We start from the raw sequence: 27,695 nt of genomic DNA, 5'->3' as shown, positions 1-27,695 counted from the left end.
GAGAGTGTTTCACTAAACCTGATAATGCATTTTTAAATGGACTCCATCAAAACACATCACTTGCTGACAAACAGCATGCTGATTGCTGCGGAAATCAAAGATAACCTGAAACACCAACAAAAGTCACTTCTTTAATTTTCTTGAACGCCTGTCAGAAATTCTTACCGTCCCATAGTGTTGCAAAGCACCATTTCTTTACGCAAAAACGCCTTAAACATATTAAACACTCAACGTAATGGCATTGATTTTTCACGTTGTTGTCACGTTTCAGGACCACGGACAGCACGTGCTTCTGCGTTCGAAAATTAGCTCGTTGCCTCTAATCAGCAGATATTAGTGAGCGTCACACCTTCCCATCACACGCAGACGACTCCACTAGCTTTCTTAGTAAATTTGGCCCATACCCTACAATATATGATGTGCATATGGCCGTAAACTGTAATATAATGATGTTTATATGCAGCCAATGCATGTGGCAAAGGGTCCTCAACCAATCTTTAATAAATAGATACAAACTTTCCTATAAATTATTTTTGCCAGATGAATATGAAAGATGCCATTTTCAACCTTAGTGCACTGACACATCTACTCCAGCCATGTTAACAAAGATTCATGGCACCCGTTTATTAGTGCAAACAACCTAGCCTGTAAGACAATAATTTACCTCAGCAGTCAGCGTGCAGTAACGCAGTGTGAAAGCTAAACAGGCACTACATTTTTTTTTATTCTGCATTTTTATTATTTTATTTTTATTCAAACTACATACTTTTGAAAAGCCATCCAAAAAAAATAGAAAATAAATAAATTCAGATGAACTGTCACTGGTTTATACTGTTTGTAACAATATAAAAAGCATACAAATAGATTGTCCTTAAAAAAAAAGTCTTCAAAAGAGCATAATCACAAAAGTCATTTTATTTGACATTTCATACTAATTATATTATAATCATAAAAACGTTTTCCAAAGTAAAAATATTCAACACAAACTTTGTTGAAATAGCTCTTAATTACACTTTTGTTCAATCTTCATATCTACTTAAAATGCAAACATTCTGTTAAGTAATTGTGGGATTTATTGATATATGATGCCAAGAGACAATTTAGGTGTAATCATTAGTTCATAAAGATTAAAGTGCTGATCATCTAATCACTGATTGGCTGGAACATCAGTAGCTCGTGTTTCTGATGGTGATCCTTTGAGCCGCCTCGATCTTGAAATCACCGACACCTGACAGAGAGACACAGTGAAAGCAGATCAACGAAATCCTCGTTTGTGCGTCACAGTCTAAAGTGTGTTTGCATGCATGTGTGTGTCTACTCACCCTCAGTGAGTGCAGTGCCATTTGAGGAGAGGTGCCAGTATCTGCGGTCACTTTGCCTGGCCTGCTCTCCATTCACCACACTTAAGAAAGGTCCCCACAGGCTGGACTCCTTCTCAAACCTGCCACACAGCATCGTCAGACTACTCACTGCAGCCAATCACGCGCAAGGTAAAATACAATTGCATGAACTCACGTGAAGCCAACATTTTCCTCCTTGAGCAGTTCAAGAGCCTCTAGCAGGGAGCTGCCCTTTGGCACATGCACCGAGTAAAGTGCTGCTGCTCCGCTGGATGTCACCACTTCCACCATCACATTCACCTTGACCTGGTTTGGTGAAACCACTACAGGATCTAAGGGCTCAAGCACCAGAGTGTCTGCAGGAAGGTACACATATAACAATGTTAGAATGGCAACAGACACAACCTAAAGTGGCCAAAGAGGGTAGAAATGATGCTGCACATACTATCCTCAGTGAGGCACTCCTTGCTTTTAACTGCCATGTAGGATGTTTGCTGGAGAGCAGGCAGAGTCTGAGAGATGGCCATGGGGTTGTGGTATGCGTTGCTTCTAGCAGCTGTCCTCATGGCCTCCATTGAGGCGGCACACTCTGCAACCTCACTGCCCATTGCTAACAGGGCCTTGAACACATCAAATAAACACACTTCAGCTGCAAAGATATTGCTCTGTAGAAGTCTCTGAAGAGAGAGAGAGAGAGAGAGAGAGAGAGAGAGAGAGAGAGAGAGAGAGAGAGAGAGAGAGAGAGAGAGAGAGAGAGAGAGAGAGAGAGAGAGAGGATCCTTACTTGAACTGCAAGGCCTGTGCTGAATTCATTACCAATATGACCATCAGCCCTGCGGGAGGCTAGAAGCTTCTGCTTGATCTTGCTAAGAGCGGTGTCCAGCCCAGCAGCGTTTTGCATGTGAGAACCAGAGTCCTTCACACACTGGAGTGCCATTCCAGCCATGGCATACGTATCTGAGGAGAAAAATTGGATAAAATATTAGCACAACTGCATCATTACAGCTGTATTCAAAGCTAAAATACAAAGTGAAAAGCTTTTAGCATTTTCACAGCATACTAATGTAGATGTTTAGTGAAAGCTAAGCTAGCACTACAAGAGGTAACCGCTTTGCCAGAGCAAGCTGTGGCATAGACAAACAACTGAAAGCTAAACTGTATGTAGAGCTTCCTGTTAAATATCCATCAGGTGGCCTCAGCTTCAAACTCAGTGGATTTTGATCTGAAATATAACACGGCAGTGAATATATGTTTACTTCATCATGTGTCATCGTGTCATCAGCGGTAAACTAAATTATCCTAAAACCATGATTGTTAGTAGGTAATAGCAGGGTGACTCCTGCATCATTATTTCACCTTTATGTTAACAGCTAAAGACACCATTAAGGCATGTTTCACCCACCCACACTCTCAGACTCTCCATGTTTGAACTGCTCATGTTCTGCTGCTTTGATGAGCTTGTTGGTCACATGGTTGTTGACCCTGATGCCGCTCACACAGAGAGCGAGCACACCCAGGGAGTACTGGTAATAGTTGGTCAAAGGGCGGTGGCTGACTGAATGCAGGAGAGAAGAAGCAAATTAAACCAAATTACACTGAACCACAACTTCACAGCAATGTTTGAGAAATTATGAGGCATTTCAGTCTGGATGAAATTAGACAGAAAGTTACTCTATCCCTGCTAAATTCACAAACTATGAAATATGACCCCCGTCCTCTACATTAGGTAAACTCTGGTCAGATACTGTAGCACATCAAAGAGGAGAGGATTGCTGAAAAAAATTTATGACAATGATTGCCCTTCAGAAACTAAAAATCAAACAAACAAACAAAAACCTTACAGGCAATGTGCTCTTTCTCCAGCTCCATCTGGTTCTTCAGGTGTGTCAGCAGTGCTTCACTCCTCTCGTTTACAGTGAAGCTGACCGTGTTGAGATCATAGCAGGAGGACTTTAAAGCCAGGTTGTAGAGCGCCAGCACACCAGTCACAGGCTGACTGTTAGAGAGAGAGCTGAGAGGAGGAAAAAAGGCTCAGTAGAGAACATTGGGGAGAAAGAGGACTTCATAGAAAGTGTTTAAGTATGCATAAATGTGTGTTGTGTGTGTGTGTACCTTTGAATGTCATTGTGCAATTCATTATTTAGTCTGTTGAGGTGTTCGCTCTCCTTGGCCAGGTTGTGGTTATTGGAAAGGCGTAATGCCAAGTGGACACTGGGGTTAGGAAGTCCCTCCTGGCTCTCCAGAGAGCGAAGGAGATTCTTGTTGAGTGAAAGCAGCAGCTCAGTGTTGGAGCCTTCTGTATCTGGAATTTAACTTTATAGGTTTAAAAAAAAGTCACCTGACACAAACAAAACCTATAAGTATCTCTGCTCTGCTGCTGTTGACATTTACATGAACTTTTGAAAGTGTTGCAAAACCATAGCTGCTGCATCAGCAGGACTAATTTACAGAATCATCACTACTGCGTTCAACACTCTCAGCAGATCAAGGCCAAAGAGGAGCCACATTCACTGTTAATCCTACACAACTAAGTAAACAAGCAACACAATGTATCACTCACATTCATTAAATACGCAATTGCAACATCTGTGAATGTCCAGACTCGTCAGTAAGTGTATTTGCAAACTGGGTTGCCTCAGAGTTAGTGCAGCTTTAGGAAGTTTAGTATAGTTAAGTTTTCTTTTCTTTTTTTTAATTAATTTGTAAAGAGGTCTTTTTAAAGTTGGCCTACTTACCACATGGTTTGGTAGAGGCAAAACCAATCAGTGCTGAGATTATCACCAAAGTTATCATTCTGGATAACCTGCTGGTTAAAACATACAAAAATCAGGCACACAGAAAATGAATCAACTCGGCTAAACAGTTAAAGTTAAAAACAAAAACAGTAAAAGTAAAACAGATATACAGTCACTGCGGGTGATAAAAATGCAAGGATCTTTGAGGAAGGCATGTACAAGTAATGGAAAATAAATATAAAAATAACTAATTTATAGTGACATGGATTGTGTGCCAGCATCACAGCAGACAATAAGTATCACATGATTATAAAATCAAAGCGTTGTTTTGACATATCCTGTAAACAGTAGCGTGTTACCTCCACGGATCGTCCAAAGTGAAAAATCACAGCCGAGTGACGAGACGAGCTGGGACAACAGCTTCTAGTATTTCACTGTCACATGACTGGTCATTTGCAATCATAACGCGAGAGGGTCCCTTTAAACGTCAGCTGACCGGAAATTAAGAAAAAAATCTCTAATATTAAAAAATAAAATGCCAACACCGTCTTATTGTCACTAGAGATCACTTTTACATTTCCACGACGGTTTTTTTTTTGTCGTTTTTTTTTTTCTTTTTCGGAAACTACAGTTTGTAGTACATCCACTGGAACTACATTTCCCACAATCCCACTAAACGTAACATGCGCACTTTGTAGAACCTTGACGACTGTTCTGGCGCGACTCAGAGTAAGGAGCTAACGTCAGTTTGACCCAGCCTATCATAGAAGAAGTCCACAGAGCACGGTGACAGTTCATTTTGGATCTTTTTCTATTCGACGGGGGTATCATGCGATTAGGTTAGTACGACTTTAGCTTGTAAAAACTATTTTTGTGTGAAAATGGGAACTCTCTAAAGGAGAATAAATAAGCTCTGAACGGAGGCGAGCTAACTAAACACATTTGTCAACAACAAAAACGGCAATGGGGCAGGGCAGCTGCACAACTCGCTCTTTAATGCCAAATATTTTTGCTTAACTTGTGCAGAGTGGCTGTTCAGTGCAGGGATGAGGCTGTCGTGTGTTTACCTCTCATCTATTAATAACACACAGTTTTATCATTAACATGCTAACGCCAGTAGCGTTATAGCTAGCTAAATAGGAGGCAGCTAGCGCGATGTAAACAAATAACATGTGCGTCATGTAGTTTGTAAAAAAATAAAAATAAAAAAACCTTTATCGGCTTAACTGACTGGTATCAATACTGATCTTCCAGATCAGAGTCGTTAATAGCTGCTTACTCGCGTAGCTCTTCAAAAACATTTCATCGATTGGGCCAGCATGCATCACCCTGCGCCCCCAAGCAGTGAGCTGAGCTGCCTGCCAGCCATGTATTCCTTTTCAGGCCCCACAAGCCTTCCCGACTTCGACCTCGGACCTTCAAGTATGATTGAGGATGTACAGACAGCGACAGTCTCTAACAGGTATGTAACTGATGCACAGTGCACTATTTGTTTGTTTGTTTTCACCACATTTGTCAGACACGCTTTGGCTTAATTTGAAATATACTTTTATTTCTGAGCCCGACACAGGCATTTTCTGTGCCTCTATTCCACAGCAACTGGGAGACTAGATGCCTCAGGAAGCACAGGAGGAGAGCAGATGATGAGTAAGTGAGAGATGAATTATTAAAAAAAGAAAAGAATAAAAGCATTTGGTAATGCTTGTCTTAGCCCTACACAAGTGTTAAACTATATGATTGTTTTATCAGGGGTTGCAGTGCCAAAAAGAGGAGGTTAATGTTTGAGGCAGAAGTTGCTCCTTCAAATTTGAGCACTAGCACAGAGTGTGACTGGTCTGGTGCAAACAGCTGCTCTTCTCAGTCTGCACAGCAAGCCTGTCCTGTGCCTCCACAGTCCTGCACAACATCTAATAACACCACTTTGCCGCAGACCTCTTCTTCCCTGTTCCGACTTGAGACGGAGAGCTCCTGCATGGAGATCGAGGCCGCACAGAGAAAACTTCAGGAGATAGAAGACAGGTATGCAATGTATAACATTTGGGAGAAAAAAAATGAACAAAACACAACTTGTCATTTGTTCACAGCAGCTGTATTATGGTGTGTATTGTGTCTTTAACCTCTGCATGATAGTTGTATCTTCCTTTGTAAAACGAGTTGATTCTATTGCCAGTTCGCCAAGCCCTTTCATGTAAACATGCAGGGGAAACATTGGGTTGGCTTAGAGATTTAGCTTCATATGCTTGATTATCCTGATTGCGAATGATGGGTTAAGTGAAACCAGATAATGGAAACATAATCCTGGGTATGTTGTACATGCCCTGAAGCAGGTTTTGGTATGTAGAATAAGTAACCATAGTGATGTAACCCAGTAAAAAGTTCTGATGTCTGAGTATTTGAGGTCAATCCTGAACGTACCTCTGTAAGCACAGGTCTCTGTTTATAATGTGCATACAATGTATATGTCAGGCCCACAGACCACCCTTCAGACTGTTTTGTATTTTCACGTATGTATTTACATTGTTCTTGACAATGTAAATACATAACATTTACATTTATATAATTCAAAGTGGGGTTTTTCTTAAATCTGGCATTCAGTGTTGGTGAAGAGTTTGGGGGTTACATCACAAGAAAGAGTGACAACCCACAATGTACTATTGATGTATCACAGAATAACACTGGAGGACGATGAGGATGAAGATCTGGATGTAGAGCCAGCTCCGAGACGCCCGGTGCTGGTGATGTCTGACAGTTTGAAGAAGGGCCTGCGGCAGGGCATCAGTGACATCCTCCCCCACACAGTAGCCCAGTCTGTGTATGTTTATTTTGTTATTGGAACATTTAATGGTGATTTTTAAGTAATAAATAGAAATGGATATATCCTTTATTGTCCCTCATTGGGGAAATTCAGGTGTTCTAGCAGCAAAGCGACAGGCAGATGGAGCATGCAGATTCACACAAAAGTTAAGAATATAAAAAGCAAGAAATAGACTGTACAGGCAAATTTACAACATAAGGAAAAAAACAAAAATATGAGTAATGATGTGAGATGGACTCCAAATATTGTTTTCAACTGGCAAGAGTTTCTTGATTAAGAAGTCTGCGCAGTTGCACTCCTTTAGGGATGCTAATATTTGTGTCACCTTCGTCTTTCTCACACTTTAGGAGCCGTTCCTGTATGGAGCTGGTGCTATGGCGGCCACCAGAAGATCCCTTCAGTCAGAGACTTAAGGACTCATTACAAAAACAGCGCAAACAACAGACTGTGTGTCGGCAGACTCCAACTCCATGTCCATCTCCCAGTCCCCTTAACACCTCAAGTCCACCAGCAGACACACACTCTCCTCTGTACAGTTTCTCTGTGGCCCACAACTCTGGAGAGGAGGAGATGGAAATGTAATAGTGTTTCTCCACAAAGTGATGCCAAAGTGAAAGACTGGAGACTCGTAGCAAAGTAAAAAGATTTAAAAAGATGTGGAACAACTTCAGGCTGGTCAGTTTGTCTTTATAAGGATATTGTGAAGTTTTGAACAGTTTGTGAAGCGCATCATTTTCTTGGCAGTAATTTATGTTTTCTGACTTTAATCCCATTTGATCTTGTAACATAATAACTGACATAATCTCCAAGGTCTGTCAGCAAGTAGCCTTACATAATACTTCGCAGTATTGATGTTTCCCGTAAGAAGTGAAACGACTTTTACGTTGCCAAAGCCTGGCCAGCACTACGCTGATGTGTTGTAAATATGATTATATTTCTTAAACATCAGCGTGGAGCATCACATTTGCTTGTGGCATGCCTTCCTGCTTGTAGTAATACTTCTGGCGGAGAGATCATCTCTATTGCTTAGCAAGTATGCCATTAGGGGAGCTTGGAGGAATTTATAAAGTCATGGAAATGCAGATTTTTATGGTTTGACTGTATTTTCATATGCACATGACCAGAACTTCAGCTAGCCATTGGGTGCTATAAACTTTATATTTGTTTTTTAATAAATGTACAGTTTTCATGTGTATATTCTGCCCAGTTTTCATTGGATGAAAGTGCTTGAATCAGGCAAGTTTGTGTGTGAACATGGCTTATAGTAAAATGCGCTATAATACTGTAAGTACCAATTCATTTACCATGCATGCATACTGTAAATGGAGCTCTACCCAAATATTTAGATAGTTGTTTGTATTTGGTTTGACTCTTACAATAGTGATCATCATACTTCACACCCTTTCCAAATTCAGCCATATTTTTGAACCCTTCAGATTAATGGACAGCGAGTACAAGTAGACAGGTTCAAAAGCCTTTAATACGTTACATTTTGCTTCAGCCTTGCAGAAACTGTAAATGTATTTTTAAGCATTTTCTAAGGACTTTGTTAAAGCCCTGCCAGCTTTATGAGGTTATTTAATGTACGGTAACTCACATGATCGTTAGTCTTCAGAGAAATGTCAGCTCCTGTCGTTTACAGCTCACTGCAAGCTATAAAAACCTTACTGCCTTAGCACAGAGGAATGTGATGACCACATCTCCAGTTGTTCCATATGTCACTGTGACCTGCTTGTTAACCTCCTATCTTAGAACAGTGAATGATTTATATTTGTTGCCATGGGACAACTTTAAATAAGGCTGATTTGAAGAGCATTCTATTACTGGTGTGCAGTCGCTCACACAGTGTAAGGTTTTGTGTTGCTTTAACTCCCATCTGTGTCTGTACTCTGAGGGATCTGTGAATGAAACAATAATAGCAGTTAATATCAATATTTGGGAAACAATTAGTGCTTTTAATATTCCCATCAGACATGGGTAGCATGGCTGTATGCATGACTGATACTAGTCTGAGATTCTTCTAAAGAAACATGCTATTTGTGTTAAAAGTAGAATGGGAGGCAGAGCCTTCAGTTTTCAGGCCCCTCTTCTGTGGAACCAGCTTCCAGTTTGGATTCGGGAGACAGACACTATCTCTACTTTTAAGATTAGGCTTAAAACTTTCCTTTTTGCTAAAGCATATAGTTAGGGCTGGACCAGGTGACCCTGAATCCTCCCTTAGTTATGCTGCAATAGACATAGGCTGCCGGGGGATTCCCATGATGTATTGAGTTTTTCCTTTCCAGTCACCTTTCTCACTCACTATGTGTTAATAGATCTCTCTGCATTGAATCATATCTGTTATTAACCTCTGTCTCTCTTCCACAGCATGTCTTTTACCCTGTCTTCCTTCTCTCACCCCAACCGGTCGCAGCAGATGGCCCCGCCCCTCCCTGAGCCTGGTTCTGCCGGAGGTTTCTTCCTGTTAAAACTGAGTTTTTCCTTCCCACTGTCACCAAAGTGCTTGCTCATAGGGGGTCATATGATTGTTGGGTTTTTCTCTGTATCTATGAAGCGCCTTGAGGCGACTTTTATTGTGATTTGGCGCTATATAAATAAAATTGAATTGAATTAATGTTTTATCAGTTTATTTTATAATCTGTGGAAATGTGAGTGCAGAGAACCACCATCAATAGCCTTAAACTGCTGTAAAGCTTTGTATTTTTTCATTGTGCATTTTTTTGGTCAGACTAAATATGAATGAAGACATAATTTTGTGGGTTAGAAAATTAAGAAAAAAAATTACAAAACCTTCACAAAAATACTTGACTTTAAATTACAAGTAGTACTTGGAGTATTGAAATTTATAACTACTGTAAACTTCATCAAGTGGAAACATTAAAAGTCACTTCACACTTCACAATAACCAGATACTGAAGAATTTACTCACTGTTTCAAGATAGGATCCTGATAAATCGGGAGGAGGTGAGCTCCACCCGTAGGCCTGATTTTCAGCACGGAGCTGCTTCACTTTGCTATGGAGGTAACGTATAAGCTTAAAGGAAGCCATGTCTGAGGAGCTGTGATGGGAGTTCAGAGCTTGGAGGGAGGGAGAGCTGAGAGATTTCTGGTATTCCTTAAAAGAAAAATGATACCAGGATTTTTCTTAATAGCATAAACAATGAGTAAGGACACAAACGTTTTGGGTTTCACACAGGAAGCGCAAACCATTTACCATTTCTTCCTCAGGTCTTTCAGGCTCCCTCTGCCTAACATCTTGTGGTCTTGGTGCCTTCCTAGAAAAAGCAAACCTGAATTTGGTTGGTTGTTGGGTAAATAACATAACTGCATGAACATCTGTTGTATATGTATAATGTTAGATCTATGGTCTAAGCATCGCATCACATTGAGTTGAGGTGAGATCATGCTCTTGTACAGCTGGTTAGTATAACATCGATTTACCAAGACACAAAATTACCTGCCCCTTAACAACTTTGCCTGGCACCTGTGGGATGACAAAAGTTAGCACAAAAACTGTATACATGTCACAGTATTGTTTGATTCAAGATCAGCAGCTTTGGGAAATTATTGCAACACAAAAAGAAAAATATGACCTGGCTGCATTCTGGGTTTAGTTTGGAGGATGCCATTTTTGTTTTGAGCACGTTACCGTTCCAGTTCAGCTGTCAACTCTTCTTCAAACTTGAGTGCCAGGCGAGCTGCGGTCTGTCCCTTCCACTCAGCCATGCTCCTCTGAACCTGCCTGAGCTCAGAGTCTTTGGCCTTCAACTGCTTGCGGAGACATGCTGCCACTCCTCCTCCGCCTTGAACTCCTCCATCACTCATGTGAACCCATTTTAAGCTGCTCAACTCCTCAATGTGTTCCTGCAAAAATGTCACAGGGAGTTAAATTTCCTCTAATGCTATGCGTGTGTGTTTTGTCTAAGCATGTGGGTTCAGACCTGAATGAGTCGTTCCTTTAAAAAATTCAAAGCTTGATCTCTCTCCAGCCTCAGCTGTTGCCTCTGGATGCTCAGTTCTTGCTCCTGAAAAATGGGAGATTTTTACTGAATATGTCCATATAAACATTTAGCGTGCTGTAAAGTTCAAATGATACCTTTTCTTTTCTCAGCTGCTCGTTGGTTTGTTTCCGTGAGTCTAGCTTTTGGTGCAGTTGGCTAATAAAAGCCTTCAGCTGCTCTCGTAGTGTTTTTAGGTTCATAAAAGCCTCGGCTACTGTGAAACTGCAAATGACAAAGATATGTGCATTACAAGCCAATTACAAACAAGCTGTGAAGACTGGGCATAAAATTATACCTGGGAGGTAGTTTTCCAGCACTTTGTTTGGCTTGACTTTGCTCCACTAACAGGCTGAGATGCTGGCACTCTGCTGCTAGCTGCTCGGTCCAGTGTTGGTGTTGCTGCTCCATCTCAGATGTGATTTGGTTATGGCTGCTCTCCCTTTCTTCTAGCATCACCCGGAGCCTGTCTGCCTCTTTAACTGCCAGCTGGACATCCTTCTCGAGCTGCAGAACTGTCCTATGACTCTGCCATGATTACAGAGCACACCAGGTCAACTTTTCTAAGATGTCACATCACATCTAGAGTTTGAACATGTGGTTTCACTGCACCTGCGCCATCTGTAGCTCCGCCTGGTACTCCTCTTTCAGTGACTTGCAAATTGCAGCCAACTGTGTACAGTTTTCCTTTTCCAGCTCCTGCAGTTTCTTAGAGATAAAAGCAAAATCATACAAACATGGAAAGAAAATGTATTTAGATTTATCTAAGTGGAAGATCCCTTACTGTTTTTAGTTCCATGACCTGATGTTGAAGAGCTAATGCTTTACTCTTCTCTTTCTGCATTTCGCTCCTCAAACTTTCCAGGAGCTTTTCATTCTGCTCTTCCAGTATCCCACGCTGCACCTCCAGAGCTTCCATTTTTTCTGCCTCCCACTTCCTCCTCTCCTCCTTCACTGCTTTGTACACCTAAATGGGAAAAGAGAGCATTCTGTTCATACCATCCAATTATGTTAGAAAGGTTGCATATGTTAGTCAAAGGATTATCAGTACCTTTTCCGATGCTTCTACATGCAACTCCTCTTCATGTTTCTTTACCTCTTCCTTCTGCTGTTGCAGAGATTTCTGTAGCTTAATTAATTCTTCTTCTTTTAGCTACAAAATTAAGAGAGGACGACCTCTTAGAAGTAACCTTACAAAGTATTTTACTAGTAGTATAATATGTAGTGCAATAACGTTAATGATGGCACGCCACCCAACATAAAATGTATGCATTTATGACACTACAGAATACCTGAGATACAACCCCTCACCAAACAGTTCTCTAGTCTGTACTTTCAAAGGAATACTTTTTTTTTTTTTTAGCCTGAATATGAACTGAGGAGAAATCAGTAACCTGTCACAATAAACCTTTTGGGCTTGCTGTTAATAATATAAACATATTAGTAAAGTTACTTATAGAACAAGAAAAAAGGATTTGTAGCACTTACCATTATACTGTGGGCGTGCTCTTCAACTTCCTTCAGGGTTTTGTGGTGCTGCATTCTCAAGTGCTGTTGCTCCACCTTCAGTCCATCTCGTTCTGCTTGTAAGGCACTGCATTGCTCCTGGAAATCTAGGAGCTGCAGCTCTTTGTGGGCCAACATTTTCTCCAGAGTTACCACCCTGATCTTATGTTCTCCCACCTCACCCTGCAGCCCACTCACTCGAGCCTCCAGTGCCTAACAGGAAAAGAGACAGCAACAGTAACACACACACACACACACACACACACACACACACACACACACACACACACACACACACACACAGTATATTTATGTTAAAAAAAAAAAAAAAAAAAAAAAGCTACCTCAATCTGCCCCTTTTTCTGCATCTGTTTTTCTTCCAAACAAGCACATCTGTTTCTCAGTGACGTCTCTGCTTCTGTGGCCCTTTGGAGCTCTTCACAAGTCTCTTCCAATTTCTGCTCCAAAAGGAAAATATATTCAGAGACATTTTAAAAAAGACACTAAATCTGCCTTTACTCAAACAAAAATGGATTCTGTCTGTTAAATTTCATTCAGCACCCTCACTGAAATTGAGATCCCAATGATAAAGAAGCCCAAAATAAAATTGTAAAATGATAAATCCACAACTTTATGATTAAAGTTTAGATTCTCCATTTGGATTGTTGAAGATCATAAATATTTCTGTTCGTAAAGTGAATGCAGACTATAAAAAGAAAAGCACAATTTAATGTAATTTCATGTTTACATGTATAAAAAATGAGTCCCATTAAACCAAAAAATATTTTTAGTTATAACTTTGTATTTTTGGAGTTACTACATAGTCTATAAACAGCCTATGATACCTCTTGCATGGACTCCAGCTTTTCTCTGGCACGTCGCTGCTCAGCAAACAGTTCTGTTTTGGCATTATCCAGCTGTCTTTCCATTTCTTCCTGCTCCAGCACCGACATTATGACATTGTTCTGTTTATTGAACAATAAAAAGAGAAAGTGATGACATAAGAACAAAATTAAACCAAGGACTGAACCACTAACTACAGGATTAGGTTTGTTTTTTTACTGCTTTGAAGCAGGATCCATCCTTTGGAGTCTGTTTACACAGACGCTGAACTGTAAAATCTTCCTGGGTGTCTCTGTGCTGGAGAAGACATGATTCTTTCTGCCTCAGCATCTTCTGTAGCTGCCAGCTACCATGGCTGCAGCAAAATGATGTTTTATCAATAAAGAAAACTCTCCTTTATGCAGACAAATATTATGTTGATGTTGGCCGTGTTAATGCACATGGCTCTGAATGAGACAGTTAGTAGGAGGAGATTTTATACCCAACAGACTTCCTCTCTGCTCTGCTGTCTCTCTGAACAGACTGCAAAGTCCTCTTCTCCTCCTCCATCTGTGCCGTCTCTGTAGTCAGTCGCTCTAACTCCTGCAAGGCATGCTGCAGCACGAACCATTACTTGTACACGTTAGTGAGTCTTCAGCAAACATTCTCCTGAAAAACATTTGAAAATGCTGGACTTTACCTTCCTTTGTTGTCTAAGTTCAGAGAGGCAGACCTCAACATCTTTTATCTGAGCCCTCTTCAACCACAGCGTCTCCTCCTCTTCCTCACATTTCTAAACCACACACAAACAAGCTAAGCACCATCTCATACATATGCATGCAAGTGAATTTATACAACCGACACAGAATAGAATAAATTTCCCCCGGAGGTTTAGTCTTACTTGTCGGAGGTCAGAGAGTCGGCCAATCACCTTGACCCATTCAGACTGCATCTTGTCCAGTGTCCTCTCAGGCCTGGACTTGCTGCTCCAGCAGCTCATTTCTTCATCTGTGTCACTAAAATAACTCGCAGGTCTGAATACACATGAGAGCAGAAGAATACACAAATCTGAAAAAGTATTTAAAAAACAAGGAGAACTTGCCCTAGGAGTATTTTTAATTTTGAGATTAAGTTTAGGTGACTGACATCTGGAATTATAGAACTTAATTTGTTAAAGTAAGTGTTCCTTCCTATTCTGCTAATTCTTAATCTATGTTTAAGGTCAGATGACATTCTTGTCTACTGTAGCTTTTAAGTTTCTTCTTTCCAGTGTTTTACATAGATTTCTTTGCACTGTTTTACTCTGATTGATATTTGGAAAGCAGTGTTGTTGCAGAACTGGGTTTTGACAGGAAGCACTTCAGAATCATCACCAGCTGACATGAAAGGTTCTTCTTCTGGGTTCATCTCTTACGCTTAAGGGCTGATATTAGGGTAATTAAAAATTTTGTGTGCTTGACGGACATTTTTTGGCATTTTTCTGTGTGCATAGAAAATATATTTGCAGAATTTTATGTGTTAGAGATACTGTTGGGTGTTTGTCCCAATGGGTAGAGCTCTAAACCCAAACTTCCCCACCATACAACCAACTATCCTACAGCACAATTGGCAGAAAGACACAACCAAATATTTAAAGGCAGATTTTAAATTGGATTTTGGAAGTTATTAAAATTTTCTCTTTATTGTATTAAGAGCTTTCAGACCTTGTCCTCTTAGTGCATTACCTGTCATATTGAAGTTTCCTGAGGCTATTGTGTGTGCACTAACATAGATGCAGCTGATACTTTGATTTATTTTACCTATATGCTGTTCTCCTGTTACGTTGACAGTTACAAACAGGTCCATATGGGGATCTCTGTACTTTGGGAATAAAGACAAGAAAATTATTTTGACACTTTACTACTTTGTGTATTTTATAGTAATAAAATAGTAGTAGTCAGCTCTTACCTGATGTAGACCGAGATTCACTTTCTTCTTGTGTTGTTATGTCAGTCTGGTTGCTAAACTGGCCATTAATTTCTGTGACAGACCGAATGAGAGAGTGCCATCCTAACAAGAGTGGATACTTTTTGTAGATATTATCCTTCATATTTAAAGATTTTGTAATTATCATTCATTACCCTTTAAATTTTTCAGTTTCACTTTTCAAACTCTGATATTTTGTGTCTAAACATATTTATAAACTAGTTCACTTCCATATCTTCTGTTTCTTACCGGGCCACTTGTGAATGTGCTGCCTGACTTGCTCCGTGCAGACTGTATCAAGGTCGCTGTCAATGGACACCGTGTCAAAGCTCAGCACAGGTACTCCTGGAAAAGAACCAAGCAGCCCACAATCACTATTTCAAATAAACAGAATCCCAAAAGCATCAGTGTGGTAGGCTGTGCTTGTAAATGCAAGTGTAATACAGTGTAACGTGTGTGGTACCTGCCAAGCACCTGGTCTTAGGAGAACAGCTGCTGTTGACATTTTCAGGGTCTTTTAAAAACTCTGTGCTGTGGAAGCCTGAAATGAAAAGGGAAGAAAACAGACTTATATATTAAAAAAAAAAAAAAAAAAAGGTGTCCTGTATTACATCTATCAATGGTTATAAAACGTTTTCATTCATACTTCTATTTGAAAAGTTAGCAATCCAGCCAAGCTAACATCAGAGGCCTCTACTAGCACTTATGTTCATTCATTCGCGCAACTTTAAATCCATTCAACATTATTCTCCATGGTCGCACATGACTTCATGCAGTGACTCCCTGAAGCCATTGAATTCCCTGCCCCCGTTTTAGGAACCACTGCATTAGGTTATGTGTATGCTGAGTTGAAAGTTTGGCCTCAAGTCCAAAAGCTCAAATCCAGAGTTCTGGTATTTGAGTGGAGGGAGAGCATGTGATATATTTAATGCTTTGGGTATGAATTATAACCATTCATAGATGTGAGCCCATTTTTTGACTTACTACTTTAGACGAGAAGTAATAACACTCCTCAACCTATAATGGTATTCAGGCACCATTTTTGTTTTGCCAAAATGATTTTCATACAGTCAAACATCTGTAGAGAACGTGCCTTCGATCACATGTCGAACACACAGATGGACAGACATATGGCCAAAGAACAGATGGATCATTTTTCTCTCAATCCTCACCCCTTTGACTAAGCAAAGTTAAAACATGCCTGAAAGCTTATCTTTCAAAGATTCTATAGATACAGACTTGTACCACTGCTGTCATCCTCAGGCTGTGGTAATCTGCATGTCTCTGAAGCTCCTGCTTTCACACCAGCATGTGATATATTTGCTCCAGCGCTATGAGAAACACAGCTCTTCTTGTTTGGACGTGGTTGGTTTGTCAGGGAATGCTGAGGAGTGAGTGTGTCATCGCTGCTTTCCCCAGTCGTTTCTGAACCTCTTCTTTCAACATCATAAACATGTCGTTCATGTTGTTTACTTTGGTAAGCGCCGCTGTCAGAGATGTTTGTACTCCCAGTCACTTCTGCTTTATCCAACATTTGCATACTGACATCTATAAAAGTCAGTTCTACCATCTCCTCTCTGAAGCGTGTAGCAAAGTCCTCGGTGCAGATACTGTCTGAAGGAGGGCCAATTTCTTCGGCCAGCCCTCCTTCCTTGCAGGTGCCTCCAAGTAGCCTCTCCAGCCTCCAGATGACCTGCTCTCTACAAGACTCGATTTCCTCTTTGTCCCTCCTGTCTAACCTCTTTTCAGTTTTGTCACCAGTTACAGGATCTTTCGAGCAGCCCTCAGTGTTTTCTGAGGTAGAGCAGAGGAGAAGTGGTGTAAGGAAAAGTCCACTCTATTAACATTATGGTGATCAACATAGACCACACAGTCCTGTGCAAGAGTGTTAAGCCACCTCTAATTTCTTCATATTTTGCTTCAGTGATTTACTGAAAACATACATACAGTATTTAAGGCAGAAGATATAAAGAACTATTGCCCAAGACCATTTTAAAACAATTCCAAGAAAGTCTGGAAGTATAATCTAAAGAAATGAGTGTTGGATTGAGATTTTTTGCACAATACTTTACATATATATCATTTAATTATAGGCCACCTATGAAGACAACACAGGGGCCTGACCAACTCTCATATTAAGCAGCTTCATATTAAGCATGTATACATTTAGCAACATAATTTCCAAGAAAGTTGGGTTGTTGTATATTTCAATTTTAAACTTAGTTACAACTTTTTTGGAAATCAGGGTTGCATTTCTGTCGCTTGTGCTGAAAGAAAAATTATGTCACCACTAGTACTAATCATTTTCACTGTTGTAAGATATTTACCTCAGACTATAAATAAGGCCTTTTCAGTTAAAAACATTGTTAATTTAAAACTTTTCCTGTGAATAGCCCTAATATTAAAATATTACCATATCTTTGCTGCACTGCTGGGGCGCTCATCAAATCTAGACCAGACATGGGGGTACCATTTTGTTCACTTGTACTTTCCAGGCCCGTATCTTTGCCCAGAGACTGACTCCAACCAAGAGGAGCTAGAAAAATACCACACACAGAAAAAAAAGAGATTACATAATATTACATGGAAAACACAAACTTATAAATCTAGTATAGAGCTGTTATTGTGATATAAATTACCTGCACTGCTGCAATTAAGCTCACATTTCTGGGGCAGGACCTGGATAAATTAATCATACTTGCTTATGTTATTATCATTTTTATTATCATTTTAAATTTGCCTACATGTGCACAGAGACAAACATACAAAGAAAAGTGACAATCACAGAGTCACAAACCTGCAATTGCTCAAGCTGAGCATCCATTGCATCCAGGAGGCGATCGCAGTGGTCAAATCCAAACACACTGCTATTGTCGTTAAGATCTATGAGGGCAGAGAAAAGGGGGTATATGAATGGCTGCACACATAAGAGTGAGGAATACATAATAATGCTTTTAAACCTTCAGACCAGTGTAAAGAAGTTTCTGGGGATGTTCTGCATGTCTGTCTGCTCCGTTATTGTTCCTCTCAGCCATGTCCTGCACGTGAAGACAAAAGTGCAGGCATTGAGAGACAACATAGGAGACTACACCCCCTTAGCAGTCAGGGCTAACAGGAAAGTTATAAGGAGTGTGTGGCAGTACGGTGATGGGAGGCGGGGGGGGTATGTTACCCAGTTGTCCAGGAAACCAAGACCACTTAGCAAGCCAAACTGACTTGAGTTGACGATAAATCCCCGGATCTCCCCGTCTGAAAATCAAGTCCAAGAGCTGTGAAAGTTACTTACAAATATCTTGAGTATTAAAGTGTCACATCTAGCTGTGACTTGTGGGACTATTTTTTCAGCCGCAGCCAAGACTCAATCGAGCCTTTCCTATAAGCAGAGTGATATTTTCATAGTGCGAATGAGCCCACAAATCAGATGTATTGAACACAAAAGCGTCTGGCCAATCTGTCTGAAGCTCCCTGGTTAAACGTTCATGTTTCTGAGTTATCAAATGAAAACAAAAAACATCACACTGACCGCGACAAACACTCAGAACTAACTTACTTTAAGAAGACGGGCGTTTTAAGTCGATGGCGAACATGTCTCAGCGGTTCTGACTGGCACAGCTGTTGCTGTTGCCGGGAGAGTTGATTGACGGGAAATTGAGGCCGCCATGGAAACGGTCAAACAACTCGAGATACAGCAAGCTAACAGCCCTGAGGAGCCGCGCGAGCTACGGCAGTAAAAGCGGTAAACGAAGTTATTATAGTTAACAAAAACTAAATTAAAAACAGGATATTAAAAATAGTTCACTCGCATAAAAAATATTTTCTGAATTTGTAAAACCAACAAACAAAAACAAATATAGAGGTAGTGTGTTTAGCTCTAGTACGTTAGTTTGGTTAAAAATAAATTGATAGACATCCTAGACTGAGTCTACCGTTTTCATTTAAAAAAAAAAAAATCTGATACCAGATTTTCCTAAGTCTTGCCTTTGACATATAACGATAATAGTTAATAGAGTTAATAAAGACTAACAATGAAACTAATAAAAACTAAACAAGTACGAAAATCAACTCTACTAACAAACTAAACGGAATTAAAAACAGAAAGTCAAAATTATACTTATTCCATAATTATCTGAACAAAGACAATTACTTAAATATCTAAATACTAATATTTCTTGTAGTTTTACCTCTGTAAACCACTGCAGTGGTTTTAAAATCAATTAGTGTCTTGTTTTGTTTTTTCAAAAGTTTTGCATGAACTGTTTAGGAATTACAGACAATTTTGTGCACTGTCCCACCTTTTCAGAGGCTGGAAAATAATTGGAAAATGTATAAAGTTTTATGGCCAGAGGAAGTCTGTTCCCTCATATATATGTACAGTGGGGCAAAAAAGTATTTAGTCAGCCACCGATTGTGCAAGTTCCCCCACCTAAAATGATGACAGAGGTCAGTAATTTGCACCAGAGGTACACTTCAACTGTGAGAGACAGAATGTGAAAAAATAAAAAATAAAATCCATGAATCCACATGGTAGGATTTGTAAAGAATTTATTCGTAAATTAGGGTGGAAAATAAGTATTTGGTCAATAACAAAAATACAACTCAATACTTTGTAACATAACCTTTGTTGGCAATAACAGAGGTCAAACGTTTACTATAGGTCTTTACCAGGTTTGCACACACAGTAGCTGGTATTTTGGCCCATTCCTCCATGCAGATCTTCTCGAGAGCAGTGATGTTTTGGGGCTGTCGCCGAGCAACACGGACTTTCAACTCCCGCCACAGATTTTCTATGGGGTTGAGGTCTGGAGACTGGCTAGGCCACTCCAGGACTTTCAAATGCTTCTTACGGAGCCACTCCTTTGTTGCCCGGGCGGTGTGTTTTGGATCATTGTCATGTTGGAAGACCCAGCCTCGTTTCATCTTCAAAGTTCTCACTGATGGAAGGAGGTTTTGGCTCAAAATCTCACGATACATGGCCCCATTCATTCTGTCCTTAACACGGATCAGTCGTCCTGTCCCCTTGGCAGAAAAACAGCCCCATAGCATGATGTTTCCACCCCCATGCTTCACAGTAGGTATGGTGTTCTTGGGATGCAACTCAGTATTCTTCTTCCTCCAAACACGACGAGTTGAGTTTATACCAAAAGTTCTACTTTGGTTTCATCTGACCACATGACATTCTCCCAATCCTCTGCTGTATCATCCATGTGCTCTCTGGCAAACTTCAGACGGGCCTGGACATGCACTGGCTTCAGCAGTGGAACACGTCTGGCGCTGCGGGATTTGATTCCCTGCCGTTGTAGTGTGTTACTGTTGGGGGAAAACTCTGTAAAAAACCCAGGAGAAATAAAGACACAATGAGACAAAGTTACTTTCTTTATCAAACGTGTACACGGGTGAACTGCTAAGAACAACTCACACCATGCACAGTGGCTTGGTAATTTTTATAGGCACAGAGCACAGAGACAGTGAGAACAGGATAACAAATAATAAACAGATAAAATAAAACAACTCCATATATGGTGCTAGTCTCGTCAGCAGAGAGCTAGGGAAGATAAAACAATCTAAAACAATATGTCCCAGAAACAAGATGTCTTTGCTGGGAAAGTCTAAAAAGATAATTCTAAACTAATCTAACCATAGGCAAAGGGCAGACAAAAGGCATCTTTGTACATTTAAAAGAAGGTAAAGAAACATAGAATCATTTTTCCTGTAACATATTCCCTCCTGTTTTAACTTATTTTAAATGTATACAACAATTGTCTGTAAAGGTTATTTATTAAGCATCTTTAGCAATTTTTAATTTTCTAAATGTCAGCATAGCAGAAATGGAAGTCATTTGGTCTAAAGAATAAAACAAAATAAAATAATAAAAAGAAAAAAGAAAATCATAAATGACATAACAAGTGGAATAAACAAGAAAAAATAATAAAACTAAACTACAAAAAATAAAGGATAAAAACCTTATATTTAAAATGATGAAAACCTTATATTTAAAATGAAAACTACAACAAATAAAGGATGAAAACTTTATATTTAAAATGAAAACTTCAAAAAATAAAAGGATGAGAACTTCAAAAAATAAAAGGATGAAAACCTTATAACCTTTAGCCATTTTGCCTGCTCTGCTGTGCTTGCTGCTTTTTGTTCACTTTGCAACACATCCAGTGGAATCTGATGTGTGTTTACTGCCATCAATGTCATGTTTGTCTTTTGTGCCGCCTGTTTTGCTGCTCTGTCAGCAAAATTGTTGCCTGTAGTAATAAAAGAGCCATCAGTTTTGTGTGCTGCACATTTACACAATGCGAGTTGTTGTGGTAAATTTATTACAGTCAGCAGGCGTTGTAAGAGGCTGGCATGCTGGACTGGTTTACCGGTTGATGTAATCATTCCTCTGTTTTGCCAGAGTTTTGCAAAATGATGCACAGCAGAGAAAACATACTGGCTGTCTGTATAAACGTTTATTTGTTTATCTTTGTGTATTTCACATGCACGAATAACAGCTATCAGCTCAGCGCTCTGTGCAGAATATGAAGAAGAAAGTGGTTTTGCTTCTATTATTCTACTGTCTGTGGTTACTGCGTAACCTACACAATTTCGGCCTGTGTTGTCTTTAGAGGCTGATCCGTCCATAAAGACATCAGTAAAACCAGCTTGTGGCTCAGCATGGATGTCAGGGCGGGGTTTGGTGTCTTTGTCTAATTCTGCATGGCAGTTGTGCACATCTCCATCAGCTGGTGTGCTCACTAGAGTCCCTGGATTCAGTGTGCCACATTTTTCCAGTGTGATGTGAGACTGTGATAGTAAAATGCCTACATACGATAGCTGTCTGGCATGAGTCAGGTAAGAGAGATTGGCTTGCAGCAGTATAGATGTGACAGCATGCGGGACCTTGACAACTAGTTTGTGCCCTAAGACAATGTCTGCTGACTTCTTTACTGCTTCTGTGGCTGCTGCACAGCTTTGGACGCAAGTCGGCAGGCCCAAAACTACAGCGTCTAACTTACACGAGTAGAATGCTAGAGGGCGCTGTTTGTCACCAAAAGCCTGTGTCAGAACTGCCTTCATGTAGCCGGCCCCCCCATCAACATGCAGCACGAAAGGCTTGTCATAATCAGGCAGGGCCAGGACTACATTTGTTTGTAAAGCCACCTTTAGGTTAGTAAATGCTGTGTCTGCCTCTACCGTCCACGTTATTGTGTCGCGCAAAGCGAGGTTTTTGCCATAAATCATGTCTTGCAGTGGCTGAACTGTTAGTGCATACTCTGGAATCCAAGCTCTACAGAAATTACACAAACCTAAAAAACTCATCATCTGTTGTTTTGTTTTAGGTTTGGGTGTGTTTTGCACTGCCAGCTTTCTGGTTCCCAGCAGTGTTTTGCCCTGGCCTGTGAGTGTGTGTCCGAGATATGTAACGTTATCACTCCACAGCTGCAGTTTGTGTTGTGAGACTTTGTGGCCCTGTTCAGCCAAATGCTGTAGCACAGCAAGTGTGTTGTCTTTGCACGCCTGCTGTGTGTGACCGGTTATTAAAATGTCATCTACATACAGCAAGTATTGACCTAACTGTGGGAGCTTACAGCTAGACATTGACTTCTTTAGTGCTTCTGCATAGAGGGTTGGGCTATTCTGAAAACCCTGGGGCAAACGAGTGTATGTGTACCTCTGACCCTCAAAGGTGAAGCCAAACAATGGCTGTGAGTCTGGATGTAGTGGAACTGAGAAAAAGGCGTTTGAAAGGTCGATTACTGAGAACCACTGTTCGTTCGGTGTGACCTGATTTAAAATAGTGTGTGGATTAGCAACCACAGGTGGGATTTGTTCAGTCACTTCGTTTATAGCTCTCAGGTCATGTACTAGACGGTATGCACCCGCGGTAGCTTTTTTAACAGGAAAGATAGGAGTGTTACAGGTGGCTGTCTTTGTTTTTATTAAAATTCCTGCCTTCTCCATGTCTGCTATCACTGGGCGAATGCCATGTCTAGCCTCAGTAGTGAGTGGGTATTGAGATATCAGTGGTCTGTGTTTTGAGAGAGGTTTTACTCTTACTTCATCTGCATTTTTTATAAGGCCTACATCAGCAGGGCCTGTAGACCAGAGAGTTTCAGGCAGCTGAGCTAGTGCTGCCTGGTGTCATTCAGTCAGTTGTGCGTGTGTTTCAGCGACATCGGTTAGGTGTACAGCAGGCCTGACTGTGACCAACCAACCCAGTGTGTATCGGAAACACCCCGTCCAGCGGCCTTGCAGCCAGCCTTCATGAGTGTCTTCCGTTTTTTCATAAGTGTCTGCTTCAACCCTGGCTAACACATTTCCTAAATCCTTCCAGTCTGAATGATAGTTATGCGCTACAGACACGTGTGGCTTAGGCATGCGGTTCAAAGCCTTCACGGCTGCTGATTGGATTACTGAGCACACTGCATTTCCCGACTTTGTGACATACAGGTGTTGTAAAGTCAAACTCTGTTGTCCTAGCTTCCACACTTGCTGATCGTAAAGTGGGTCTGGGCCTGGAGTTTGTTTAAATCTCAACGTGTTGTGATAGTCAGTGGGTTTCTGGAAATAGGATGTGGGGGGTGTATATTTGCGGGCCACATTGTGTAGCTTTGTGAGCTCGGGCAACTCAAGAGTCCAGTAATAATGTGGGACACCGTAGCCTTGAGAGAGACACACGTTGCTGCTGTGTGCCGTGTTAATGCTATCTGGCTCTGGTGTGTTGTCATTTAGCATGCATTCAGCAATCATGCCATTCTCTTCCGGTACCACGCCTATCTTGAGTTCTGTCAGAGTGTCTCTTCCTAGTAGGTTTACTGGGCATGACGGGTCATATATGCATTTAATGAAGCACCTGCGGCCACTTTCGGTATGCATTAGTTCTAACGGGGCAGTTAGTTGTTGTACAGTGGTGTGGCCTGTGGCTGACTTCACAACTAATGTGTCTTTTGAGTACTGTAAGTTTTTAGGCGGCTGCCTTAGAACCGTTTTACATGCTCCGGTGTCACATAACATTTGGATTGGTTGCCCGTTCACATGAATTAGCAGCATTGGTTTGTATTCTGACCCTAATAGCAATTGTTCTATGTTAAAAACTTCCCCTCCCTCATCAATGTTCATGTCTTGTGTGTTTTCTAGTCACATGTCGCTGTTCTCCATAGATTCGCCACTGTTTTGCCTGTCATTGTTTCTCCTATTATTTTGTGTCTGTGGCTTACTCCTGCAATCTCGTGCAAAGTGACCTTCTCTCCCACAGTTAAAACAGGCATTGTCTTTGTTATATCTGCTGTTTCTGTTTGGGTGTTTGTGGCCTTGCTGCCGATTGCCTTGCTTCCCTCTCTGCCTCTGATAGCCTCCCGAAAATGCAAGGAAACCTGTCTCTGAATCTATGGTGAAGACGTCAGCCTTATTTTTCTGTTTGTGCACTTTTGTGGCGTGTTCAGCATGTAACAGGGCATCCGGCAGGTTGCCAGTGTTCATTGTGACCCAATGTTTCTCTACATGTGCTCTGATTGGTGGGAGCAGGCCATTTAGAAATGCATTTTTTAACTGCTGCTGGAATGGCGTTGCATCGCCATCGGCATAATCTAAACCTGAATGCTGCCTAAAAACTGGGCGCAGGCGGTCTAAAAAGTCTGATGCAGTTTCATTTTCTTTCTGTTTCACCTCTCCTATTTTATTGTAGTTTGGCTTGGGGGCCAGCTGTAGTTTCACACGTTCATAGAAGTTATGTAGTTGGCCTTCTAAATCAGGGTCACCTGCACGCAGGGGTTGTGGCCCGTTACCGATCACTAAAGAATCTAAAGGATTATTAATTGCCCCCCCAGTGAAAGAGCCTTTCACTGAGCCAAACTTCAAACCTAAAAGATCTTGAAGTACCTGGTACATTTCATGACCGTTTAAATACCACTGAGTCCTAATTGCTTCAACTGCACTCTTCCATATGTCAAAACCGTCATGCAAGGGCGGGACATCTTTAAGAACATTTTTCCGATCCTCATGTGACCATGGTCTAAACACAAGAATTGTGGGGTGGGCGTCTCTATGCCCCATAGGTCCAGTCGGCTGACCATATCTGGGGTTAGGTGAACTTATTAATGGAAATACTCCTGGGGGGCTTGGGGGATCAGGCCATATGTCCCTGCCTACATGATCTTCCCCTATATCTGTTTTGGGTGCATGTGTTACTGACATTTTAGCTAAATCTGCCTGCACTGAACCGTAAGGGTTATTCACAGCTGCATCTTTCTCTGTGTGCTTGGGAGTTGATGCAGAGGCAGTAACATAGGGGGGAGGGGCTGCAGCCGTTGCTTCAGGCACCTCACAGCTTTGCTTTTGTTTTTTATTCTGTCTCTTTTCTCTATTCTCAGCACGTCTCTGTTGCTCTTTTTTCCATGCATCTAGGAAAGTTAATTCATTTGTGCGTTTTCCTTTCTTTCTAAGATTTGTGGTTGCACTTATTTCTTTTAATAAGCTATCTTTGAGCTGCGTTAAAGCTGCGGGGCTGCATGTACCCTCCCACCCAGGACATGACGTCTTTTTAGGATTACGCCATCTCCTTGCGCTGATTTTTCCTGCACCTGGATATTTATTTTCTATCCACTGTTCGTCATTAATGAACTTTTGTGTATACTGTCCATTATTGGCAACAGGTTTTGAGGTTTCATTCCCCATTTTTCCAATTTTTTATTATTTAGTGTATCTGACTTATTTATTTATTTATTTATTTAGTCATGCATGTACTTATATTATTTATAGTATATTGACAACACAGCTGCTATCCACCTTCGCTGGTATGAGGAATGAGAGTGGATGCTCACACGCCCTTCTACTTTCGGACTATTTCCAAAAGCGGTGTGAACTTTACGAGACGGAACTCGACCGTTTTCCCAAACCACCAGCACTTCAGCGAACAGCAGTGAAAGAAAAACACAGTAGGAGCAGCTCAGTCTCTTATTGGACCGTGAAAATTCAGCTTGCTCCGTTAATTAAAACAATACACACACACACACACACACATTCACAGCTTCGACGCGCGCGACCGGAACCCTTATAATAAGGGGAGCTCCCAGAGCTACTTACTCCCTAGACCCAGTCTAGACCCAGCTGGGGGAGCTACCCAGAGCTCCAAAGCTACCAGTCGACGAGCTTCTTCCGCTATTTTAAATTCCCTGAATTCAAAATGCGCTTTTACGCAAGATTGTGTCAGTGTGTCTGTATCTACCTGGTCAGTGTCGCCGGGTCTGGTCCACCTCGATCGGGCCCCACCACCGTGGGTCGCTTTCTAAGAACGTTGGCCAAGACTCGAATTTAACGCTCTTGGTCTTTTATCACACACCTAGTATGTGAGCTGTCGACAGGCGAGCAACGTGGACTGGTCACGGAGATGGGACACGATGGAGGCGCTCCGGCTCCGAAGGACCAAGAAATGTTGGGGGAAACTCTGTAAAAAACCCAGGAGAAATAAAGACACAATGAGACAAAGTTACTTTCTTTATCAAACGTGTACACGGGTGAGCTGCTAAGAACAACTCACACCATGCACAGTGGCTTGGTAATTTTTATAGGCACAGAGCACAGAGACAGTGAGAACAGGATAACAAATAATAAACAGATAAAATAAAACAACTCCATATATGGTGCTAGTCTCGTCAGCAGAGAGCTAGGGAAGATAAAACAATATGTCCCAGAAACAAGATGTCTTTGCTGGGAAAGTCTAAAAAGATAATTCTAAACTAATCTAACCATAGGCAAAGGGCAGACAAAAGGCATCTTTGTACATTTAAAAGAAGGTAAAGAAACATAGAATCATTTTTCCTGTAACAGTTACTGATGGTGACCTTTGTTACTTTGGTCCCAGCTCTCTGCAGGTCATTCACCAGGTCCCCCCGTGTGGTTCTGGGATCTTTGCTCACCGTTCTCATGATCATTTTGACCCCACGGGATGAGATCTTGCGTGGAGCCCCAGATCGAGGGAGATTATCAGTGGTCTTGTATGTCTTCCATTTTCTGATGATTGCTCCCACAGAGTTCAAACAGGTGCCATTCATACAGGTAACAAGTGGGGGACAGAAAAGCTTCTTACAGAAGACGTTACAGGTCTGTGAGAGCCAGAGATTTTCCTTGTTTGAGGTGACCAAATACTTATTTTCCACCCTAATTTAGGAATAAATTCTTTACAAATCCTACCATGTGAATTCATGGATTTTTTTTTTTCACATTCTGTCTCTCACAGTTGAAGTGTACCTCTGGTGCAAATTACTGACCTCTGTCATCATTTTAAGTGGGGGAACTTGCACAATCGGTGGCTGGCTAAATACTTTTTTGCCCCACTGTATGTATATGGCATGGGCATAAGGCTGCAAGTGGAACCAGGTCACTAGTGTTTATTGATGTGGTTGCTAATAGACGCAGCAGGATGAACTGTGACGTGCACAGGGCTTTACTCTCTGCTTAGACTCACTCCAATTCTGCAGAACTGATCTGATGATGCTACGCTGTGAAAATGGATAATGACCCAAAACAT

The 27,695-nt window shown here is 41.1% G+C and overlaps 3 protein-coding genes and 1 long non-coding RNA gene across 13 annotated transcripts in view; 2 read left to right on the top strand and 2 right to left on the bottom strand.

The window, feature by feature from the left end:
- Positions 1-897: 897 nt before the first annotated feature.
- On the bottom strand, positions 898-4,546 carry tcn2 (transcobalamin II). Of its 2 annotated transcripts, none has more exons than XM_004544617.5 (10): positions 4,435-4,546; positions 4,076-4,146; positions 3,453-3,642; positions 3,182-3,351; positions 2,743-2,895; positions 2,125-2,297; positions 1,786-1,960; positions 1,516-1,696; positions 1,323-1,441; positions 898-1,228 (listed from the first exon to the last, which is right to left on the bottom strand). In XM_004544617.5, the coding sequence occupies exons 2-10, from the start codon at positions 4,131-4,133 to the stop codon at positions 1,167-1,169; spliced, it is 1,281 nt and encodes a 426-aa protein (XP_004544674.2). In that variant the 5' UTR covers positions 4,134-4,146; positions 4,435-4,546; the 3' UTR covers positions 898-1,166. The 2 variants fall into 2 exon arrangements, with proteins under 2 accessions (XP_004544674.2, XP_012772727.2); XM_012917273.4 differs by having other exon boundaries at positions 4,076-4,143; positions 4,435-4,524.
- Positions 1,332-8,085, top strand: ccdc117 (coiled-coil domain containing 117). Its single transcript, XM_076890866.1, has 6 exons — positions 1,332-1,490; positions 5,459-5,537; positions 5,672-5,722; positions 5,825-6,094; positions 6,744-6,887; positions 7,238-8,085. Exons 2-6 carry the CDS (start codon positions 5,500-5,502, stop codon positions 7,470-7,472), a joined length of 738 nt encoding a protein of 245 aa, XP_076746981.1. The 5' UTR covers positions 1,332-1,490; positions 5,459-5,499; the 3' UTR covers positions 7,473-8,085.
- Positions 8,011-19,179, bottom strand: si:ch211-102c2.8 (uncharacterized). Of its 9 annotated transcripts, none has more exons than XM_076890860.1 (29): positions 18,732-19,179; positions 18,325-18,430; positions 18,150-18,219; positions 17,979-18,064; positions 17,821-17,860; positions 17,595-17,717; positions 16,421-16,975; positions 15,645-15,722; positions 15,431-15,526; positions 15,164-15,265; positions 15,016-15,076; positions 14,118-14,250; positions 13,917-14,009; positions 13,719-13,831; positions 13,457-13,592; positions 13,240-13,359; positions 12,739-12,852; positions 12,377-12,607; positions 11,940-12,041; positions 11,673-11,855; positions 11,501-11,596; positions 11,187-11,416; positions 10,987-11,113; positions 10,832-10,915; positions 10,540-10,754; positions 10,348-10,374; positions 10,105-10,165; positions 9,820-10,005; positions 8,011-8,788 (listed from the first exon to the last, which is right to left on the bottom strand). In XM_076890860.1, exons 3-29 carry the CDS (start codon positions 18,214-18,216, stop codon positions 8,756-8,758), a joined length of 3,492 nt encoding a protein of 1,163 aa, XP_076746975.1. In that variant the 5' UTR covers positions 18,217-18,219; positions 18,325-18,430; positions 18,732-19,179; the 3' UTR covers positions 8,011-8,755. The 9 variants fall into 9 exon arrangements, with proteins under 9 accessions (XP_076746975.1, XP_004544667.2, XP_004544670.2 ...); XM_004544610.6 differs by having other exon boundaries at positions 18,354-18,430; XM_004544613.6 differs by having other exon boundaries at positions 15,164-15,235; positions 18,354-18,430.
- Positions 18,746-27,695, top strand: part of LOC111501649 (uncharacterized) — a 27,948-nt gene continuing 18,998 nt past the window's right edge. The window contains exon 1 of the long non-coding RNA XR_013101148.1: positions 18,746-18,917. This is a non-coding gene — a long non-coding RNA (uncharacterized LOC111501649). The remainder of the gene's footprint in view (positions 18,918-27,695) is intronic.

This window comes from Maylandia zebra, linkage group LG12 (assembly GCF_041146795.1).
Source record: "Maylandia zebra isolate NMK-2024a linkage group LG12, Mzebra_GT3a, whole genome shotgun sequence".
Taxonomy (NCBI): Eukaryota; Metazoa; Chordata; class Actinopteri; order Cichliformes; family Cichlidae; genus Maylandia; species Maylandia zebra.
This window is presented reverse-complemented; position numbering and strand designations above follow the sequence as displayed.

Bases quoted from the DNA above. Each gene is read 5' to 3' on its own strand.
- tcn2 (XM_004544617.5), bottom strand. From the start codon at position 4,133: ATGATAACTTTGGTGATAATCTCAGCACTGATTGGTTTTGCCTCTACC. The intron at 1,697-1,785 runs GTATGTGCAGCA...ACCTTCCTGCAG, and splicing joins GGAGTGCCTCACTGAGGATA to ACACTCTGGTGCTTGAGCCC. The intron at 1,442-1,515 runs GTGAGTTCATGC...GCTGTGTGGCAG, and splicing joins GAGGAAAATGTTGGCTTCAC to GTTTGAGAAGGAGTCCAGCC.
- ccdc117 (XM_076890866.1), top strand. From the start codon at position 5,500: ATGATTGAGGATGTACAGACAGCGACAGTCTCTAACAG. The intron at 5,723-5,824 runs GTAAGTGAGAGA...TTGTTTTATCAG, and splicing joins AGGAGGAGAGCAGATGATGA to GGGTTGCAGTGCCAAAAAGA. The intron at 6,888-7,237 runs GTATGTTTATTT...CTCACACTTTAG, and splicing joins CACACAGTAGCCCAGTCTGT to GAGCCGTTCCTGTATGGAGC.
- si:ch211-102c2.8 (XM_076890860.1), bottom strand. From the start codon at position 18,216: ATGGCTGAGAGGAACAATAACGGAGCAGACAGACATGCAGAACATCCC. The intron at 12,853-13,239 runs GTATCATAGGCT...CTTTTGGAGCAG, and splicing joins AGCTGGAGTCCATGCAAGAG to AAATTGGAAGAGACTTGTGA. The intron at 12,608-12,738 runs GTAGCTTTTTTT...TTTTCCTGTTAG, and splicing joins AGAAAAAGGGGCAGATTGAG to GCACTGGAGGCTCGAGTGAG.